Genomic DNA, 18,760 nt, shown 5'->3' with positions numbered 1-18,760 from the left:
TTATTAATTATCTCAAAAGAAAATAAATCAGAATTTGCAAATTAATGGTAATGAGTTCTAACTTAGTTATCGTTATTCAAACAATTATGGCTAGTTTAAGAAATGGATAAGATAATAGTTATTGTACCAAATTAAAAATCAACCATAAATACGTAGACGGATTGATTATTTAACCCTTAAATAGAAGTATAAAAGGAAATATAACACTTGGAAAGTTGGACCGAATGCCTGACGGTTGTTTTCCAACTTTTGTTTGGGCTTTGCGTAGTTATTCTTCTTTCTACTTTTAACGAGCTCTGAACAGTTCATCGCCATTTTGCAATTGGAAATTGTTACTTACCTATAAAATTTAAAAAGCAGTTTGAAATTTGGTGAGAGAAATCATAACCAAAAATGGATTCATCGAAATTGGGTTCAGTCCCTGAAGAAGAGCAGCATCGAGAAGAGAGTAACAAGCCGGTTGTTTCTGCCTTTGCCTCGCTTCCCGATCGCCGTCCAACTAAGTGAGTTTTCGATTTCCCTCCTTTCCGATTTCTTTCTTATGTTGGTTCTTTTTACTCTCTCTTGCTTCCGCATTTCATTCGTTTTGAGAAACCTTGTTTTTCTTCTTTTTCTCCCGATCATTTTCTTGCTTAAATTTACTTTATGTTTATCTATTATTTCATAATTTTTTTTAGGTTCTAATTTTTGAAGGAAACCTGAATATGTACAGGAAAATATAATAATGATAATAATAAAGAAAAACACGGATCTTTCTGTCACTTTTTAAGGTTGGTTTGAGAATTTAGATTTTAAACTTTGGATCTTAATTTGTTTTTAGAAAAGGTCTAAATTATGTAATAGAACGCATGTACATGTAATAATAGTCATGATTATTTTTTAAATTCATGGATTTATGTATATATTTATATCTATATCTATATCTATTCATCGGTGAATTTGGAATACTATAGATATTTTTGTGAATTTGAAAAATTCATGTTTTCATACCTTACAATTATATATTTATATTGAATCTCAACTAAATTGAACATAAATATATGCATCTCACTTTTGCATTTATATTTCAAATGTAGCCTAAATTAGAACTTTCAGTTTCTTGTTACTATTGTATCAAAAAAAAAGTTTCTTGTTACCAGACAGTATAAAATTCTATCAAATGGAAAGTTGTGGCATTTTAAAAACGTGAATGAGATAGTTATAATAAATTATGAAAAGTAGGAAATCAAGTGATTATTTTTCATTTACTTAAACAAAATTATAAGGAGTTAGTATTTACAAATATTTCTCCAAAACGAGTTAAGCACTTTATTTTGATGCCCTACACTTAATAGGTAGTCACACCCAAACTTCACTTTTAAAATGGAGTCCTAAGCGCAATTTACTAATCACGTTAGTGAATTATTTGCATGCAAGTCCATATTAACTTTGCATTTCTCTTGAAGTACCCATGTTTGACACTCGCATCTGATGCATATCCATAAATGCATATGGGGTTATGACCCTCCAAGCACTTAGAAAACTTTGAAAGTTGAGCATACACATGTATTTGTATGCAACACTTACATCAAGTCTGAGCAACATAGGTGTAAATCACTTTGCATTAACATACTATAAAATCATTCTTTTTCATGCAATGGTTTGCTATTTGTCATCATGTTTCCAAATTTTTAATTATATTGTGATATAAAAAAAGCACATAATTGCCTTTGAAAGGCCAAGAATGAGAGGAGGGGGGAGACATTGTTGATGATCTCTTTGTTCAACAACGTAATGGATGCACTCATGTTTGATGCATGCCATTTCTTGTTCGGTTATGTCTTTGTTAACTTTCTCCTACCTGTTTTTCTTAGGTGAAGAGAAAAACATTTTCATTCATTTGTTCATGATAGACATGTTTGGGGTTAAGTTATATATTGATGGATTTACTTTGCATCTACCTTTCTCCAACATCTAGTTGTGCTTTTGATTACTGCTACATGGTATTTATTGCTAATGAGTTCGGTTTCTTTAGTTGGAAGTCTTACTCAATGCAATACTTTCTCATTTTATTGAAATTTTGGATGGAACGAGGAGTGCTTCTCCAATTGGGTGTGTCAAGTTCTAGAAAAAGCAGATTCAAAGCAAGAGATCTTCCCTTCTCTGTGTTCCCCTGCCCTCCTATTCCTCTTCCGAATGCTTCTCATCTGAATTTTATATGTGAGACTGTCCTGAACAAAGTAGATAACACATTTATATAAGTAAAAACCAGAACATTGACATTCAATATTCCCTTAATCGTTATCCTTTCTGTGTGGTCTTCTAGATGGCACTCATTCTCTTCTTAATTTGAGTTGGGAGAGATGAACTATTTTTGCTAGATTTTGTTCTGAACTTTTTGTTTGAATTTATGTTTTCTATGTTATTTTTATGCTTTAGATTTTTTTAATAATCATTTTTGTAGGAGTTCTGAGAAATACTCACCTTTAGATTGGTCCGGCTTTTTTGATGGAGAGGAAGATGTCTGCATACCAGACTCAAATGATGTTAGTGTTATTTGTTTTGGCAGTTCCATGGAAAAATTTTCCATTTTCAATACCTATTTACTTCTAATATGCTTTATCATTTTAGGTCTTTCATTTATATATGGCAGGAACAGAAGGACCAGTTGTTTTTTGTCTACATGGGGGCGGCTACTCTGGGTATGTTTGATCTTGATGATATATTTTCATTTGTTCATATATTTATTTATTTTACTTGTTTCCAATTCATGAAGTTTGATCTTGGAAGTTGTAGAAAGATGTGCTTGGATTAGAATTTTACCATATTAGACATTTTTCTAAAGAGTTAACAACTAGAGTGATTAACATATGAAATGAAAGTAGAGGTACCATATTACATTTCTCTTAGTTAAAGTATAAATGGTTTTTGATTTCTTTCAATATAAAAATGAATTTTCCTTTGTTATGTGCTTTGGCCAGTATTGTTGCTTTTGCTATATGCTTCTTACTTCGAAAAAAGTTGAAATCAAGTGTTGGAAAAGAAAATCATAATCTATGAAGCACTGACACTGGAAACCCCCTCATTCTAGAGTTGCACCAGTGTTCGACATGGACTTGCTGTTGGCGAGGTGGGATATGTACAGGACATGCCCAAAAAAAATATAAATCAAATTGGACACAATGAACACTGGTTTTTTGTAGAGATCTTCCGTCAGAATCTTAGTACTCGCACTTGTACAAACCCCCCCCCCCCTAAAAAAAAAAAAAACAAAACAGATCCTTTTCAAGAATTCCTAATGTCAAGTGATCAAACTTTACTAAAGAAGAATAAGAGAACTAACAAAACTCTAAATCTTGTTCATGAACTCAAATACTTACATTTGAATTCACAAAATAAACCCTAAATCTTGTAAATAAGATGAATATTCTGTATTATGTTTTGTGCTATAATATCATCAAACTATTACTTTGAATGATAAATTTGGTTTCTAATTTCATTTTTGGCGTTCCATTTCCTTGTGTTGAAATGACAACAAATTTGTCTCAATGAATCAGATTCCTAAGCAACCCTTTTCGTTCTTTCAATTTGTGTAGCTACTGCTATTTGTTTTCCATTGGGAAATTGAGGAATAAATGATAAATTAACTGCATAGATGATATGAAATCTTAGTCATAATGTTATTTTGGCCTGGAAATTACATAGAATAGCAGCCCTCCCCCCTTTCTTTAGATGTTTGGTCAGAATTCCATATTGGTTTTCATTTTTACTATTAAAGATCCTTTTATTTTTCCTAGGGTACATTTCTAACTAATTAACTTTTAAATATGTTAAAGAGTTCACCAATTCCATGCTAGTTCACATTGTCTTCGTGTGGAAGTTAGTTTAACTTTCACCACACAATTCTGCCATTTTCCTGAAGAAATATAAATGCAATACTGCTTTGAGGAAATACCCTAGCAGATATTATAGTTAATTCATGTTAGAGACTAACTTCACAGAAGATAGTTTGATTTATCTTTATGCTTCATTGAATTCTGCTTCTTATCATAAACCATTAACTAGTCCAGAGTATGCTTTTCCTTTAGTGGTTCTCTCCCTTGAAATTCAATCTAAAAATACTTTCTATTTATGTAGGTTTGAGAGATCAATATTTGATTTATGCTTTTTCTGTGAGTGAATTTCTGATAAATGCGAGTTGTCTAACTTGCTATGGTAGGCTCTCATTTGCTCTGTCGGCTAGTAAAATTAAAGAGAAAGCTAGAGTGGTTGCCATGGACCTTAGAGGGCATGGAAAATCATCCACAGAAAATGATCTTGATCTATCTATTGAGGTACACAATTATGCATAGTAAATAGAAATAAATGGTTTTTTTCCTGCAGACTATTGTTTTAATGGTTTGGTCATGAATTTTGACATTCTAGTGTTGCAACGATGGAACTAAAGGATATCTTATTCATGCAGACTATGTGCAATGATGTTTTTGCTGTTTTGAAGGCATTGTATGGAGATTCTCCACCTGCGATTGTGCTTGTTGGCCACAGGTTGTGCTCTTCTGTTGTTTTAGTTTTGATCTAAAGCTTTTTGTATATAACTGTATGAAATTCTTTTTCTAGAGGAGAAGCAGGTACTAAGAAATGTGCTCGGTGACCAAGTGCACTAGTCAAGGAAACTTGCCAAAGTGCAAGTTGACTGAGCTTTTTTTCTTCATCCCTCTCTTTTATGCTTGTACACGCACAATCTACATATGTGCATGTTCATGACCCTGATGATGGCTGCAATAGTGGTTCTATGTGAATGTGATACATGCATACGCAATTTCTTTCCTTCTGCAATTATATGCATTATTAGCACTTATAAAAATTTGTTTTCTCTTTTGACAACCTTATAATTTGGAGTCATGGGATTCAAAGAATGAAGAAGTTTCAGATTTTTTTCTTGGAAAACATTACTTTTTGTCAATCAAGTTGGAAAACTGAATAATCTAAGTTGCCGGTATAACTTTTGTACTTCGAGCAAAGAGTAATTATGTTGGTGATGCACTCTCTTCTCAAATGGCATTGGCATATTTCCATAAAATGGTATTGGTCTTTTGGTGATTCTGTTCACATTGTCAAAATAGAAAAGTGGGCTGTGTGTCAAACTTTCATATGTTGCTTGTAAAGAATGAAATGGAAAAGGGACATGCTGAGTGATTCAATTTCTCATTGGTCACCTGATGTCCTTGCTATGCAGCATGGGAGGCTCAGTTGCTGTACACATTGCTGCAAAGAAAACATTGCGTAGTTTAGCTGGTTTGGTGGTTGTGGATGTTGTAGAGGTTGGTCCCTTGAAAAGCTGCATGAAATTATCTTTTAATTGTTTGATTGCTAGCAAAGCTATGTATTGAAACCAATCATATTCACTTCAGGGAACAGCGATGGCATCATTAGTTCATATGCAGAAAATCCTCTCTGGCAGGATGCAGCATTTTTCAAGTATTGAGAAAGCGGTAAAAGGCATTTTCTTATCTTATGAATGCTATTTTTTAAATTTGTGTGTAAATTATTTCTCCTTGATGTGATTAAATGCACTGTTTTTCAAGCTTATGTATTTTAATTGGTGTATTTTCTAGGGCATTAACCTTAATATTTAAAGTCAAGTGGATATATGTTTGTAAGGTAGCTATGAGCACATTAAATTTAACTATAAACTACTTTTTAATGACAAGTATTGTAGTTCTTGAAGTTATAATTTTGTTGGTAAAAATGAACAAGGAACCAAGTAAGGATCCATCAAGACAGTCACTAGACAAGGGTCTGACAAGCAATTGAAAGTACTGAGCAGTCAGATTCCTGAATTTGATGCTGGAACTATGATGGGAAGAATCAAGAGTGCAATCAAGATCTCACAAATTAATGCAGCAATATAAAATATATTAGTTAATTATTCTATAAGGTATTCTAGTCTTATTCATGTCTTTTAGTCAAATCCTAGAATAAAAGGATTAGAATCCTTATCATCCTTATTATTATGATTTTGATCGTGTATTACCTAAATTAGTTAGCCTAGCCTTGTTATTTAAACAACAAAATGGAATGAAAGAGCAGGCAGAAAATTATTCAACTTTTAGATAGGCAGCTCTCTCTCTTTGAGCTCCAAGGTTCGTAGCCCCCTTTGAAGAGCTCCCCCCTTTCTTTTAATGATTCTCTAACCATAGGTTCTCATAGAAATCAAAGCAAAATCATCCTCTGACTAGATTCCTATATAAGGCTTGCAATAACTTGGCATCAAAGCTAGGATTCACGGGAGATTCAAGCAACTAAGATGAATCAAATAATGGAGATGATGAAGCACATGTTCGAGGAACTAGTGCCAAGCATCAGGTATCATTTGTTGCCTTGACCACTCGAATTGATAATTTGCCCCAAAATCAAGAAAGGCTAATAGGCCAAAGGCATGAGCCAGAAAACAACAGCAACATGCCACCACCTGCATGGCTAGTATCTATATTAGAGGGATGACCAGACAACAAATTTGTTCCTTGATATGCAAAGTGTGGTTTCTCTTCGTATAGTGGAAAGAAAGACCCGGTAGGATAGCTAAACAGATGTGGTCAGTTTTTTTGCAGCTAGTGGACAATTGCAGAAGATAAGGTTGAACTTGCTTCATTCTGCATGACTAGAGAGGCCTAACTTCAGTTTTTCTAATTTGTCCTGGGAAAACCAAGATTTATCTTGGGAACATTTCAAGGAATTGTGCTATCTTCGTTTTAGACCACCAACATGAAACAATCCCCTTGGAGAACTCATCACACTTTGGCAGACAGGGATGATAGAAGAATAAATGAGCAGATTTTAGAATTTGCTTGCACTAACTACCACTCTGCATGCTGGCCCGCATGGATATTTTCATAGCAAAACTGTTTGAAATTATTCACCTTGATGTGGAGTTCACCACCCTATAGATTTGGTGTGTAGCTGAGATCCTTGCTAGAGCATTTGAAAGAAAGCTTCAGTCTACTGAAGGGACACTCCACATTTACAGCAAGGCAACTTCAAGATAGACTCAGAATATTGCAAAAATCCAGAAAGGAACACTGCAAAGTAGCAGTAGGAGAGCAGGCATAAGCACCAACCACCATCAACGCTTGAACTGGACTGAAATGATAGGAAGCAGGGCCGAGGAATTGTGCTATAATCGCGATGAGACATACAGTAGTGGCTACAAATGTAAATGCCTCTGTTGGCTGGAAAAGGCAGATATGGAGTAGAATGAGGATGTGAATGGTGCTGTCACTGCCCTTGAGCCTTAAGTCTCTCTACATGCAATTCAAGCTTGAGGGCAAGCTCGTGCTTGAGGAGGGGAGTGACATTATGATAGAAACAATCGATCGAATCTAGGCAAGATTCAAGGATGCAATCAAGATCTCACAAATTAAGGCAAAATAATATCAGTTAATTATTCTATAGAATATTCTAGTCTTATTTATGTCTTTTAGTCAAGTCCTATAATAAGGGGATTAGAATCCTTATTATCATGTACTACCTAAATTAGTCAGCCTAGCCGTGTTATTTAAACAGCAATATGGAATGAAAGAGCAAGTAAAAAATTATACAGGCTTTGAGATAGACATCTCTTTCTCCCTTTGAGCTCCAAGGTTAGTAGCTCCCTTTGAAGAGCTCCACTCTTTCTTTTTACAATTCTCTCACCATAGGTTCTCATAGAAAACCCAAGCAAAATAGTCCTGTGACTAGATCCCTATCTAAGGCTTGCAACAGTATTGCCTGGGCTTGTGGCTCTTTCGCACCCTGCCTGCCAAGTGTACCAGGCCAATTTATCATTCTCTCTTCAATTAGCATCTGTTAGAAGGAACATCTAGGGATTTTAGCCTCATAAGCTTGATATTTTCCCTTAATATTTTCTGTATCATAATCATACATTGCACTGAACCTCCTTTTAAACTTGTGCCCTTTTCTTCTGTCTGGTATTATGTGATCTGGTTCAAAGGTAGTCTCTTGATACTTGGAACTAAGATAAAACTATACATGGTTTGAATCTAAGGGTAGTCGCTATTTGGCTGTCTTAATTGAAATTCTGTTTGTGGTATTTGTTCTTTATACCTAAAATTCTGTTTTTGGATATAAGAAAATGAAAACTCAAATTATTTTAATTGATATAATAGCTACTTCCAGCCAGTTTATATGTGCAATCTCTGTAGACATTTCAAATCAGAATAACAATTTTACATATTTAAAGTTTTAGCCTTACTTTTATGAAAATATTAATTCTTAGTGGAAGAGTTACATAGCTTCTTGACTGCTTTTGTGGGAATTTGATTGTATTTCTTGTGTTTACTTGGAATAACAGTGTTGAAGTTCATAATTGACTAATTAAAAGTGATTCTTTAATTACACATTTAGAATTTCTTAATACAATTCTTGCATAAAATCATGAATGTGGACTACTGTAAGGGTCCTAGAATGGTTCCACTATCTCCAATCACATACCGTATTAAGATTTTTGTGGGAATCTACAAGCTATATATTGACTCATAAAAGATTAAAGGACTTTGATTAGGAATATTTTTCTGTATTTATTAACGTCAAATTCTACTATTAGTCCTTGTATTATGTGTAAGTTGCGGATTTAGTCCTTATACTTTAATTTGGTCATTTTAGTCCCTGTACTTTTTGAATTTTGAAAATTCAGTTGAGTCAAACTATTAGTCCTGTACTTTAATTTAGTCTTTGGTTTCCAATTTGATTAATTTAGTCTCTATACTTTTTTATTTTTAAAAGTTTGTCTTGACTCAACTGGTAGCCATTAAATCCATTAATTAAAATCCATTAACTAAAATAACATGTCTTTTTGTGAGTGTTATGTGAAAATAGCAAGCTTGCATGACATTACATGTGCACTAATGTTTGCTGTATAAGATTTTGGAAATGACAGAATTTAACTTAATGAAATTAACAGCTGCCATTGGAGGCAAGAGTTAGGACTGAAGTTTCAAAGTTCATTAAATACAGGATATAGGATTGTGGATTATTTAGTATAACTGTACAAGAAAGTTGAGCAATTAGTGAACAGTGTTTGAGAAGTTATTGGAATCATGTCTCAAGGGGCTGACTTGAGTAATGGTCTGCTTGTGCTTATAAAGGTGGCTCAGCAGATAACAACTGCTAGCTTGCTGAACTACTGCACAATTATATGAGAAGAAAATATGAAAATGAATAGAATTAAGCAACGAGAAATATAGGCTTAAGCTCCCAAAAAGGTTTAAGTTTTAACCACTGTTAGTTTTGAGTGCTAGGAGAAACAGCCCCCCAAGTCTTATTTCTGGATCCGCCACAGGAGAAATATCTGATTCTTATAGTAGACTGGGACACTGGGCACAAATAATGGAGTGAAGTTGCTTAACTTTACCAGAAAAATGGAAACCCTTTAGACCAAAGTATTTTTTACTTCAGAAGCCTGGTGTTGAGGATACATAGAAAATGCCCTACTTGTTATAATCAGAATGGGCCAAGGTCATGTCACTTAAATTGAGCATAAACTTAGTTGAGTTGTATTTTCATCGAGCAAGCTTGGTGAGATTATTGTTGTAACAGAAAATTAACATGTGCAGATTGAATGGAGTGTTAGAGGAGGTTCTTTGAGAAATATTGACTCTGCTCGTGTATCCATTCCTACCACTTTAAAGTACGATGATTCAAAGAATTGGTAAGCATTTCTATCATACTAAATTACTAACCATATACTGTTATTGTGTACGTTTCCAAGTCCAACAGACATAATTTTATCCTTTTCCCGCAGTTATGTCTACAGAGCACGGTTGGAAGAAACTGAACAATATTGGAGAGGCTGGTGAGTAAAGTTTTGTTGTTCATTTATTTAGGTTGTGTAATACTGATGAGGTCTAATCCTTATTGTGGACATTTGAACTGAAACATCAGTTCTCATTAAGGCTTTGCTAGGTCGGAAGGATGGGAAGGGGTGAGGATACAGAACTCGTTAATCTGATGGTTAAAATGCCTAACATTAGATTAACAAATATTCCATCATTTTTACGAAGCAAACTAAATGCCCTAGCTACAAATTGGTGCTTCATGTGCCTGCTTGGGTACAACTTTTGTGGTTGATGAGTCTGAATACTGCATCCAAGAATGCGATTTTGCCAGGTTTTTTGTTTGATATTTATATTAACCCATGATTTTAGGAGTTGTCAGTTTACGTATGTATATATTTTGTTGAAGCTGCTTCAGGTGAGTCAAAATCATGCTTGTGGCTAAAGCATGCAAATAGCTTGTAGATTTTTCCTTTCTTTTGCTCTGGGGTTGTCGTAGAGCTTAAACTGTCTTGTTTATCATACGAATATTCTGGACTTCTTATGGGTTGCCACCACATATTGTGTGCCTGAAAACCGATTCTTTTCATGTTCACGTAATTAATGTCCTGTTTGTTTTCCTGTGGTGAAGAGTTGAAGTTTGGTCTTTTTCTTTTTTTTTCTTTTTCTAATATGGCTTAGTCTGAGGATATTTTGGAAGCTTACACAATGGGAATGTCAGTAAAAAGTCTCTATCCTATTATTTTACATAATTCTAACCTTGATCTGTCAAAATCTAAACCTTTTCCCATGATTACTTGCTCACAACAACTTAGTTCTGGACCATTTCTTGTTCTGTTCTATAATGAGACTAATTTTAAATTTGGCTGACTACCATTGGTAATACTTTTGCTTGTCAAGAAAACGGTTCACGGTTGGGTGGGTTGTGTCTAGGTTCTTCCTGTGTGGTTCATTTCATGTTTTGTACTTTTGTGATCATTTGAGGTTTTGTATTTGTTTTCATCTTTTGTGTTATGCCTCAGTTATTTCTTTTGCCAAAGGTCTGATGGGTAGGCTGGGCATATGGGATTTGAATCAAAATTTGCCATTTTTATTCTGCAGTGAGATAGTACTGTCTAGGCTTGGATTCATATAAACTCAGATCCCAGCTTTTTCAGCTAATTAGGGTACTGGGTAGGTTGGAGTTGATTTAGTTGAGATCTTTTTCCACTTTAATGATGGAGTGTAAATACGTTGGCAGTGACTCCAAAGAACAATATAGTGAATTGTGGTTTGGGAATTCCTGCTGTTGAAATTGAATGCCAAAGATTTCTTGTAACTCGTAAATAGGGTATTTACAGGTTTTTCTGTTGTGCTTCAATGTTACAAGAATATGAACTCATAAGAATTTAGAAAAAAAAATCATGGAAAGTAATATAATTGGCTCCCTGCCTGCACATTAATGTGAAAAAACCTCCCTTAATCACTTACGTAAGGACACCCTTTCTGAATTTGTCGCGGAAAGAAAGTTAACATCATACACTCCCCACTGCACAGATGAATCTTTGTTAAGGTGTGTTGGATAACTATGTCAATGCAAGTTAAGAGGTCCTTGGTAATTTTTTCTGTGCATTTTGTTTTTCAGGTCTTTGCTCTGGTAACGTCTGAACTTCACTATAAAGCTCCTTTCATTTTTTTTTTAATTTAGGGGCAACATTGTGCTTTCAAAATAGGTGGGAGTGTACGTGTTTATAAATATATTTATACACATATAGCTAACCTAGCAGCATATTAAAGTAGAGCATATATATTAATTATTAGTATCATGTCTAGAAAGTTCCAATGTGTAGTAGTGTTCCATCTTTCTAAAAGGTGAGGAAAGGGAAAAAAGAGGAAAAGGGAAGGGAGAGAAAATCCTGACTGCAATGCACAGTGATCTTATTGTACTTGTAATATTAAGTTGGCTGGATCAGCTGTATGAAACTGAAAGCTTCTCAAGGTTCATCAGGATAGACAGTTCTTATTACAGAATAGTGAAAGGATGCTAAATTCTTTCATCTGAAGACAGAGAGCTCATGCTGTTTCTAGTTTTCATTTTTAACTTCTCCAGCTGTCTTGCAGGTATGAAGGCCTTTCAGAAAAATTTCTATCTTCTCCTGTTCCAAAGCTCTTGCTTTTAGCTGGCACCGATAGACTGGACAGGTAGCCTCATTGGATTTTTATTACTCCGTCTATTTAATTTTAGAAACCTTTCGGTTTTCTAGTTCTATATACCAGGGTTTTTGTCTACTACCATAGATAGACAAGGACCTTTAGTGATTTTTACTATTATATCATTTTCGATATTTGAGGTACAATGGTTTATGTTGGTCCAATTCTTCATTTTTCATGATACATTTATGTCCTAGTCACATCAATGGACATGGGTATCTAGGTTTGGTCCTCCAAATATACTATAAGTTAAAAAATAAGTTAAACATTACTTACCCTTGACTCATAGTTGTCTGATATTATTCTTGAAAGATGTTCAATAGAAGTTTTTCTAATTCTTTGGCATTAGGTGCAAACGTAACTAGTGATAGATTCTTAAGGATATAGCATATTCTTTACTAGATTCTTAAGGATATAGCATATTCTTTACTCTTGGTTAACAATTTGTTAACTTCTTAGCATTTTTTTTGGGTAACAGAGCGCTCACAATAGGTCAAATGCAAGGCAAGTTTCAAATGGTGGTTGTTAGACATACAGGGCATGCTATACAGGTTCACATCAATTATATTTCCTCGGATGTTCTATTTGGCATATTTATTTATCTTTAATTGAAACTTCTAAATGTTAAATTTGTAGGAGGATGTACCCGATGAATTTGCTACCTTGATAATCAATTTTATATCTCGTAACCGCATTGGGCCTCATGGAGTTGAGGTTTGTATCTTGTTTCCGAATAAATTGTTTGGGAGAAGGTTCCCTAATTGTACTCCACTGTCGTTTAATTATTTAAAGTTATTAATTGATTTGGACGGCAAAGTATTAACATCATGATTCACAAATTCTTTGATTAGTTCAAAAAGAAAAATGTAACGTAGAATTTCAGATTCTTTGTTTTTCTATGAAGATGACTACCATGTCTCTCCTAAAATAAAATTGAATACTGACAACCAATTCATTGTTATTTGTTGTTTGATACGTTCAGCTGTCAAATACTGATGACATATCTTTGGGGCTGTATTCAAGATTGACAGTTTTGTTCTTTTTATTTCTCTAATAATACAGTAGTTGATTTTGATTATCGTTATTTACTGATAGCTCAGTTATGTGTATATAGCTCAGTTATGTGTATATGTTGTTCCACAGATCCCAGGACTTGCTCGGCCGAACCCAGCACAAGCCCAAGGCCAATCACCCGCACAAACAAAATCATGAAACAGTCGCAATGATGAATGTTATTAGCTGCTGACAAACTTCGTTCTATGGTCTTGGCTAGCTTTAAACTCGTGCACTTTCTTTTGTTTACTTGCATTGCATGGGACTATTTTAAAGCTAGAGTAGCGGAAAAGGAAAAAGTGGAGTTATCACGTTTTGATAATAATGGGTATTAATATTATGTGATAACCAAAAACACCTAATCAAGTGAGATCTCTGCTATATATAAAATAGTCTATGTATGTTATCTGGTTGAGGAGAATTGAGTTTTCCATTTCCTTCCCCTTATGTTATGTGGTATAAATGAAGTGATCATACGGCAAAATGAGTTATTTATTCAGTAACTTCAGCTTTTCTACATGTTTTTACGAATTTCTACTAGTATTAACATCATCCCAAGAGGGAATTCAACTAAAGAAGCACAACAGAGATTTGGATTCCGAATATCCCAACTATTCTATTCCATGTTTTGGATATGGTTTTGAAACAAATAGTCCTTGGTAATTGCCTGACACCATTGAGTGAGTTATACTATAAATATAAATATAAATTTATTCATAAATATACCAAATGAAAAATCCAAAACCATAACTTCCACGCCCCTCTCACCCCCAAAAAGTGCCGTTCCCCTCATTTTTCTCTCAAATATTTGGGATATATTAGTCATGTGGTAATTTAACCAGATGCGCAAGTGATATTAGATCAAACCCCAAAAGAAAAGAACACTCCCCAAACACTTATTTCTCTAATTATATTATTTTGTAAGTCTAACGAACTCCTTAAATCAGGCAAGATATGGTTGGGAGCCCATACATACAACACATACCAGCCCGCCACATCCCTGTTTTTATTCCAACATTCCAGCCAACCAAACACAAAATTAAAAGCCAGCAATAACAGTCTGAACAAACAATTATCCTTCTCGTGCTTGTAATACACCAGAAATTCATCAAATACAGCGACTATCTAATTGAATAAGCCTTACAATAGCCGGCAACGGCAACCTCTAGTCAAAGAAAGAATAGTTACCGGATATGAATGCTCATTGTGCAAATTAACAAGCATGGCTGACCTACACCAACAAAGTCTAATTTTATTCTTTTATTATATCCTGTTGCTTTGAAACAGAGAAACAATCTCCAATGACTGCAAAATGGAATGGAATACGTAAAACTGAAATTATTACTGTTCCCAGCCCATTTAGGATGCCGTAGACTCCTTCAAATATGCAATGAGGTCTGCTCGATCTTGTGGTTTCTTCAATCCAGGGAATACCATTTTCGTTCCAGGAATGTACTGCACATAAATCAACCAAAAACTTTCAATTCCAGTAAAAATGAAGAAGTAATTCAACAACACAGCACCCAAACCTGAAATCACTAAACAAACAGAATAGCTTTGAATCAACTTCAATATCAATCCATAAAAGGAAACGACGGACTTGTTGATAAGTAACACCATCAATAACTATGACAGACAGTCCACAACAGCACACATGTCCTCAGCAACAACACAGTCAATTCAAACTATGCAAATATTTCACTCAAATCCCCCATCCACCCACAAATAATGGGAGAAGTCCAGTTTTCCCAGAGATTCTATATTCCATACCAGGAAAGCACGAGGCTCATACGAACCAAAATCAAACCCCAGATGATAGACACGTATAGCCAAAAACTGGAATTGGTATTTACATGCCACAAAGATCAAAAAGCAAAGAGTGACAAGCATATACTTATAAGCAAAGAATATCAGCAATGCATGCATATTTATTTACCTATATACAAAAGTGGGCAGCACGCATCTATTCTTGAGGAAATTGAGATATATAATTATAGAAAAATAAACAAAGGAAAAAAAAAAAGGGGTTTTAAAGAATGAGTAAAGAGAGTACCTTCTTAGGGTTGAGCAGATAATCATACAAAGTTTTTTCCTCCCAAATCACAGCCATGTTCTTGTTAGCAGCAGAATATGAGTACCCTGGAGTTGTACCTGACTGCCTCCCAAACAGACCATTAAGGTTGGGTCCTAACAAACAAAATCCCAACATTAATAGCAATGGCACCCATTAATTATAATATGATGTTGATTCAACTCAAAAGCTCTATACTTAGGATTTCAAAAACAATTGAAATGCTTCAAGTCAAGCAAAAGGTATTTAAATGTATGAGAATTGTGAAAGAAAAAAGGGTACCTTGCTTGTGACCGGCACCCTTGTCAACGGTGTGGCACTGGGAACACTTGGTCTTGAAAATCTTCTCCCCGGCTTTTGCATTACCAGGCGGAGCTTGCTCGAACGACGCCATGTTTGCTAGCTTAGGGTTGTTCAACTTGTGTTTTTCTTTTTATTTAAACGAAAGAAGATGTGAGGGAGAAGACAAAAGAGAATAAGAAGCAAAGCGGAACTTTGAGAGGCTTCAGTGAATATTCCAGATATTGAGGGAATCGAGAAGCGTGGTTTGCTTATGCCTCACGTATTAGATTTGCTATTACGCCCATTTCTATCATTTTTTAAATATTCTATATTTTTTTTGTACGAATTTTAATATATAATATTTTTGGGTAAAGATTAAAATTATGTTTAACTTTCAAAAGTTAAATAATAGTTACCATTGGTTATTATATTTTAACCATTCGTCTATTATTTTTTATTGAGGGAATAGATGACTGTAATAACATACTTGATTTATCATGTTTATTAATTTAAGGCGCTACCATTATTATTTCAGTTTCTTTTCTGTGTATAAATTAACTGTTTTATAATAATGTCCTGAGCATTTCGATGGCTAATGTAGCCTTCTCAAACTAGCCATAACATCTAGGTTGAGTTAGAAGGTTACAGTTAAGTATTATTCTCCCCATATTAATTGACTTTTCGGTCAATATACATCGTCATTTTGTTAATGAGATAATAAAAATTAACAAATAAATGACAAAATGTCACAATCCAATAACGGGTTAATTGATATGTTAGTAAATATAATTTTTTGATACAGGTAATAGATATTTTTTACTTGAATTTCAGTATTTATGTTAGGATGTTTCACATATTTTTAATTGATATAAAAAAACACATAACAATATTTTAATTTTACTTATACAATTAAAAAAACTCCACTATGAATATCAAATAATGATCATATTAGTAATCGATCTTATATATTTTTATATATTATAGATTTTCTATCTATTTATATGTATGTTTGTCTATATATTATTGTGTTTGATTAAGTTCAATCAAACATCAATTTAGTTATAAAATACTAAATTACCCTCATGCATACAAATTAAATTATATTTTTATATGGATATATTTTTTCTTTTTTCCATATAGTAAATCAATAAAAATTTTATCATTTTAAGATTTGAATCCAAAACACCATGCATAATAAACAATTCATTTTGTCATTATAATCAAAGCATCAATTAATTTTTATGTGAATTTTAATAATTATATTTGTTACATTGTTTTTTTCACGCATAACGGTTGTATCATAATTATTGTATTAATCTAAAATTCCTCCGTGGAGTATAAAAAATATAGTCTGCTACCCTAGCAAGCCTTTGTCTGCCACCACTGGCAAGAGTTTTTTAGGTTTTCCGTTCTGCTTTGTTTCTATCGTTACTCTGCTTTTAGTCATCTGTGATATGTATAGGCTTTTCTTCTTGAAATAAGACCTGTGTTTAACGAAGGCTGGGAGTTTCTTTTTTCACCTGCAAAGAATGGAGAATGTGTTAGGCCAACTGTCAATTAATGATAAGAGGAAATCATCCACATACCAATAGATCCAAACAGGGAAAACAGGGGCGAAATCTTTCAATTAGTAGGATGTTTTCTCACAGCAAGCACGATCCACTTTCCTGCAATGAAAAGTACAAAGGCAAATCTGTGGCATCCGGTTAAGGGAGTACGAATCTGTGATCTGGGAGAAAAAAGGTATCTGTTTCAGTTTTTTCATGCAATGGATATGAATAGGGGTTTGAAAGGCTCACCTTGGACTTTCAACAATCATCTGTTGGTGCTATACAAATTGGAATTGGGGGAAGATCCTCTACAGATCCCTCTAGTTCTGACACCTTTTTGGGTCCAGATTTATAACATTCCTGCTGGTCTCTTTTCTGATATTCTGGCTGTCCAGTTAGGAAATTTCTTAGGAAATTTGATGGAGCATGATGTCTATTCATTGGGAAAAGGGAATAGGAATTTTATGAGAATTAGAGTACAGATCGACATAAGGCGTCCTTTGAAGAGGAGGAAGAAAATTTCTTTTAGTGGAAAATGTTCATACGTCAATTTTATATATGAGCGTTTATCTTTATTTTGTTTCTATTGTGGAAGACTTGGGCACAATGACTCGTTTTGTGAGGAAAGAATGAACCTTAGTGGAAATTGCTGAAATGGGTTGGGACTTGTCTCTCCGAGACCAATCACGAAGGTCATTAACAATGAAAAGTATTTGGCTACGGGAGGAAGGAGATGGGGATAGAGGGTAATTAATGCAGAATCTGGAAATCCCAGTAAGGGACAAGAGTCCCCGGGGTGGATGATAAGATATGGGGAAAATGTTGATCCAGTCCTTGGATTTAATTTGACGGGAGGTTCACTTCACGCGGGACGAGGCAAGGAGAACTTAATTCCTATTGCGATGGAACAGGATCTAGAAGATGTTGCTCTAGTCAGGGAGGAATGAAAAAAGAGGCCCAGAGGGGAAACTGAAGATATAATATGAAAAGAAGAACTGAGGAATGTACTGGGAAATAGGAGAATGGTGGAAAGTAATCATTTATTATCGACGGCTGCCAAATGGCAAGCCCACCGGCAACAATGAAAATTCTGAGTACTTATAATCCCCAAATTGTCTTCTTTATGAAGACTAAGCTTTGTAGGAAATGAATAGAAAGAATTAGAAGAAGATGCGGATTTTGGAATGGCATTGATGTTGATTCGGAGGGTTCTAGAGGAGGATTGTGCCTAGCTTGGCGAAATAACATCAATGTTACGCTAAAGAATTTCCCAAAAAGACACATTGATGTGGAAGTCAAGGATGATGAAAAGTACGGGAAATGGCAATTTACGGGTTTTTACGGAACTCCATATGCGCAAGATAGAGTGGATTCATGGTCTACTTTGAAAAATCTTCATAGAGAGGAAGATACCCCTTGACTGGTTTGTAGGGATTTCAATGACATACTATTTGATTTTGAAAAGATTGGAGGTTTACCAAGAGAGGAAAAAGAATGGAGTTGTTTAGAGAAGCGTTAGACTTTTGTCAGCTTGCTGATGTGGGATACTCTGGTAGATGGTTCACCTGGGAGAGAGGAAACTTACCAGAAACGAACATCTAAGAGCGCCTGGATAGGGGTGTTGCTAATACAAGTTGGATCTCCATGTTTTCTGAGGTAAGAGTTGAACACTTGGTTCACTCTTTTTCTGATCATTGCCCTATTTTTGTCAACACAAATAAGGAAGAAAAATGGGAAAAAATGAATAAATTCAAATTTGAAGCCTGGTGGATTGTGGATGACTCATTTGTTGATGAAGCTAAGCG

General features: G+C 34.5%; 2 protein-coding genes across 2 annotated transcripts; one reads left to right on the top strand and one right to left on the bottom strand.

Moving 5' to 3' along the window:
- Positions 1 to 128: 128 nt before the first annotated feature.
- LOC107914023 (protein phosphatase methylesterase 1) lies at positions 129 to 13,473 on the top strand. Its single transcript, XM_016842735.2, has 13 exons — positions 129 to 503; positions 2,444 to 2,525; positions 2,611 to 2,681; positions 4,199 to 4,313; positions 4,445 to 4,524; positions 5,216 to 5,300; positions 5,391 to 5,471; positions 9,591 to 9,685; positions 9,779 to 9,829; positions 11,910 to 11,990; positions 12,478 to 12,550; positions 12,636 to 12,713; positions 13,143 to 13,473. The coding sequence occupies exons 1-13, from the start codon at positions 394 to 396 to the stop codon at positions 13,209 to 13,211; spliced, it is 1,071 nt and encodes a 356-aa protein (XP_016698224.1). The 5' UTR covers positions 129 to 393; the 3' UTR covers positions 13,212 to 13,473.
- Positions 13,474 to 14,113: 640 nt separating this feature from the next.
- Positions 14,114 to 15,728, bottom strand: LOC107914024 (cytochrome c). Its single transcript, XM_016842736.2, has 3 exons — positions 15,406 to 15,728; positions 15,106 to 15,239; positions 14,114 to 14,507 (listed from the first exon to the last, which is right to left on the bottom strand). Exons 1-3 carry the CDS (start codon positions 15,515 to 15,517, stop codon positions 14,412 to 14,414), a joined length of 342 nt encoding a protein of 113 aa, XP_016698225.1. The 5' UTR covers positions 15,518 to 15,728; the 3' UTR covers positions 14,114 to 14,411.
- Between the last annotated feature and the right edge of the window lie 3,032 nt (positions 15,729 to 18,760).

This window comes from Gossypium hirsutum, chromosome D05, assembly GCF_007990345.1.
Source record: "Gossypium hirsutum isolate 1008001.06 chromosome D05, Gossypium_hirsutum_v2.1, whole genome shotgun sequence".
Classification (NCBI taxonomy): domain Eukaryota; kingdom Viridiplantae; phylum Streptophyta; class Magnoliopsida; order Malvales; family Malvaceae; genus Gossypium; species Gossypium hirsutum.
This window is presented reverse-complemented; position numbering and strand designations above follow the sequence as displayed.

Bases quoted from the DNA above. Each gene is read 5' to 3' on its own strand.
- LOC107914023 (XM_016842735.2), top strand. From the start codon at position 394: ATGGATTCATCGAAATTGGGTTCAGTCCCTGAAGAAGAGCAGCATCGA. The intron at 4,525-5,215 runs GTTGTGCTCTTC...CTTGCTATGCAG, and splicing joins ATTGTGCTTGTTGGCCACAG to CATGGGAGGCTCAGTTGCTG. The intron at 9,830-11,909 runs GTGAGTAAAGTT...GCTGTCTTGCAG, and splicing joins GAACAATATTGGAGAGGCTG to GTATGAAGGCCTTTCAGAAA.
- LOC107914024 (XM_016842736.2), bottom strand. From the start codon at position 15,517: ATGGCGTCGTTCGAGCAAGCTCCGCCTGGTAATGCAAAAGCCGGGGAG. The intron at 15,240-15,405 runs GTACCCTTTTTT...TTTGTTTGTTAG, and splicing joins GGGTGCCGGTCACAAGCAAG to GACCCAACCTTAATGGTCTG. The intron at 14,508-15,105 runs GTACTCTCTTTA...ATTTATGTGCAG, and splicing joins ATCTGCTCAACCCTAAGAAG to TACATTCCTGGAACGAAAAT.